Source organism: Empidonax traillii, unplaced genomic scaffold (genome assembly GCF_003031625.1).
Source record: "Empidonax traillii isolate 1590-97213 ecotype Southwest subspecies unplaced genomic scaffold, ASM303162v1 scaffold1099:size633499, whole genome shotgun sequence".
Lineage (NCBI taxonomy): Eukaryota > Metazoa > Chordata > Aves > Passeriformes > Tyrannidae > Empidonax > Empidonax traillii.
The window spans coordinates 460,150-462,596 of NW_020956292.1; the positions used below are offsets into that span (position 1 = coordinate 460,150).

Below are 2,447 nucleotides of genomic sequence, written 5' to 3' on the forward strand. Positions count from 1 at the left end.
GGAAAAAAAAAACCCAACAACAAACACCGAAAACTCAACAATGTTCACTGCTGACAAAAGATACAAATCAAATTCCACTACACCTCTGTATGAAAACACACCTTGAAGAGGGAACAGTTTTTCTTTTACACAATGGGAAATGAAGCCCTCACCCCCTTGTAAGGGCTCTCAAAGAAAAAAGGTGAAACTACTTTTTCCAAATCTGGATCACTCACGATATTATAGCTGACCAAAATAAAAGAACACCAATGTATTTCTGGAAACTGTAAATTTTTTAAGCTGGGGAAAAAACAAGGAAAAAGTGGCCTGAGAACTAAGGAAACCTGTACACCAGCCAGATATTGCCTTGCTGAATTAGGAACCTCCTATTTCTGCATCTGAGAGGAACTGTATGGTCTTCTCCCCTCAGTTCATCAACCTGAAGAAACAATCAATCAATGTTCACTTCAACAGCATCTGCAGTATAATTCTAATAAAACTTTTCCCCCTCAGCTTCTTCAGGCTCCAAACCAGGTCTCCATTTCACAGATGGAGATATATTGTGTTAATCCACTTATCACAACCCCAGGAAACAAAGCAAGTCCATAGCACCTGGGTGTTTGCCGGGAATATTATTGAGGATACTGAGATCTGATTGATTTCATATCTTAAATTACATCATAATTAACCCCCAAACGCCTGATTTGCACGGCACCATCAATCATTTCATATTCGGCAAGTGATTCGTTCCACTCAACGCTGTTAACGCTCCAGAACTTACCCTGTCACATTACAAGGCATTTTTTAATTTTCACGCACCCTGGAGTCTTTTCTTCTTTGCTGATTTTTTTCACTCTGTACTGCCGGATCTCTCGCACCAATGTATAAAAAGCATCCTCCACTCTCTGCATTGCAAAACACAACTCCTTAAAAAAACCGCTTCGTTAACGACTGAGACACGCCGGGACACCCGTGGAAAGGAGGGGAAAAAAAAATGCAACAAACCCACTGAAATGATGAGCTTTACTTGAGAGAAGTGTATGGATCTTCATTTATGTATTTAAAATGCCGGGCTTGCTCACTTGCTGCTTGAGAAATAGTTTTTAATGCAAGCAGAGGATTATTGATTACCCATTACTGTGATTATCTACACTTCAAGGGTCCCCTTTTTGCCTGTGCATGGTAACTCTTGGCCAAAAAAAAAATTAAGACTTATTTTCTTCCATTGCACACCCCACTGAAAATAATATTGCTTGTGTTATTGAATAATTTCTCCGATTTCTGTGGGTATGAATGTGTTTAGGAGGCACAAACTTAGATTGTTAACTGGGGGGGTGCTTACAAACACACACAGTTAACCACCTTCTTGCACTTCTTAGCCAAAGTGAGACTTTTTGGGCTGTTTGGCAAAGAAAAGCAAGCTTCTTTATGTTCCGTTCTGTTTAAAAAAGAAGGTTGATTTTCTTCACAAAAACCTGTGTAACAAACTAACAAACAAAGAAAAAAATCTCCCCAGGTAATTTCTCAAGAGGTTATAAGGAAATAAATCTTCTAACTCAGGAAGATTCTAACTAATGTTCAACTAAAAAGTAAAAAGACTCAAGATGTCTTTAACCAAATACAACATAAAGAGGTACAGCACCAACTTTAAGTTATATTATCTGTTATTTTAAACTGTGCATAAATTGGAAGATTTAGATGAATCTGTGAAGATGTTCTTGTTATAACAGAATGCAAAATGTTTTGCTGAAGCTTTTCCAGGGGAGAACAAGTGTCTCCTCTGCCCTACTATCCATCTCACTACTTGTCTGCTCAATCAGATCAACAAGCTTCTTAATTTAATACCAACTCATCATTTGAAAATAAAGCCAGAGCAGATTGATCAGGGAAAAGAGCACAACCATTTAAGCCCCCAAACTTTATTACTACCCAGTGCACAATGTGGGCTTTGATTTGGCAGATTCTCCCCAAATTCTCTCTCCAATTCACCTTCGTATGATGCAGCCAATAACAAAAAAACAGCTACCATTTACTGCCACAGTCGCTGGGTCATTTTGCATGACCCGTGCACTGAGGAGTCATTCCCAACACACTGCTGCTCATCCTGAGGATTCTTCTCAACTACAAATGGGAAGATTTAAATTAATTTGATTTATTTATTGGGTTGTATTTCTCTGTATATACATAATGTGCCTCTGTTAGGATGTGGAGAAGGGCGGACGAGGCGACAAGTCTCACGTTCTGGGTCTGGGAGTTTGCAAAACGTAAAGAAAGCCATTAAAAAAAAAAAAAAAAAAAAAGGCAAAACCCAAGTAAAGCTCATACTTTCGTGTTTTTCTGGAAGGAATGGAAGTTTCCTCCTGAAGTGGAGACAGGAATCATGGATCAGCTGCTACGTGCCAAAGCACAGGCTGCACAAGAATCGACGTTTTTGCACATCTACCGGCGGCTTGCAGCAGAAATGTGTA

General features: G+C 39.2%; 1 protein-coding gene across 6 annotated transcripts in view; it reads right to left on the bottom strand.

Moving 5' to 3' along the window:
* The window catches only part of KRAS (KRAS proto-oncogene, GTPase), a 24,942-nt gene that overhangs the window by 5,583 nt on the left and 16,912 nt on the right, over positions 1-2,447 (bottom strand). Inside the window, exon 5 of one of the 6 annotated variants that reach the window (XM_027904895.1) lies at position 799. The exons of the other annotated variants lie outside the window; for them this stretch is intronic. Within the exon in view, the coding sequence (XP_027760696.1) occupies position 799 (1 nt within the window). The remainder of the gene's footprint in view (positions 1-798; positions 800-2,447) is intronic. 6 annotated transcript variants of the gene reach the window in all.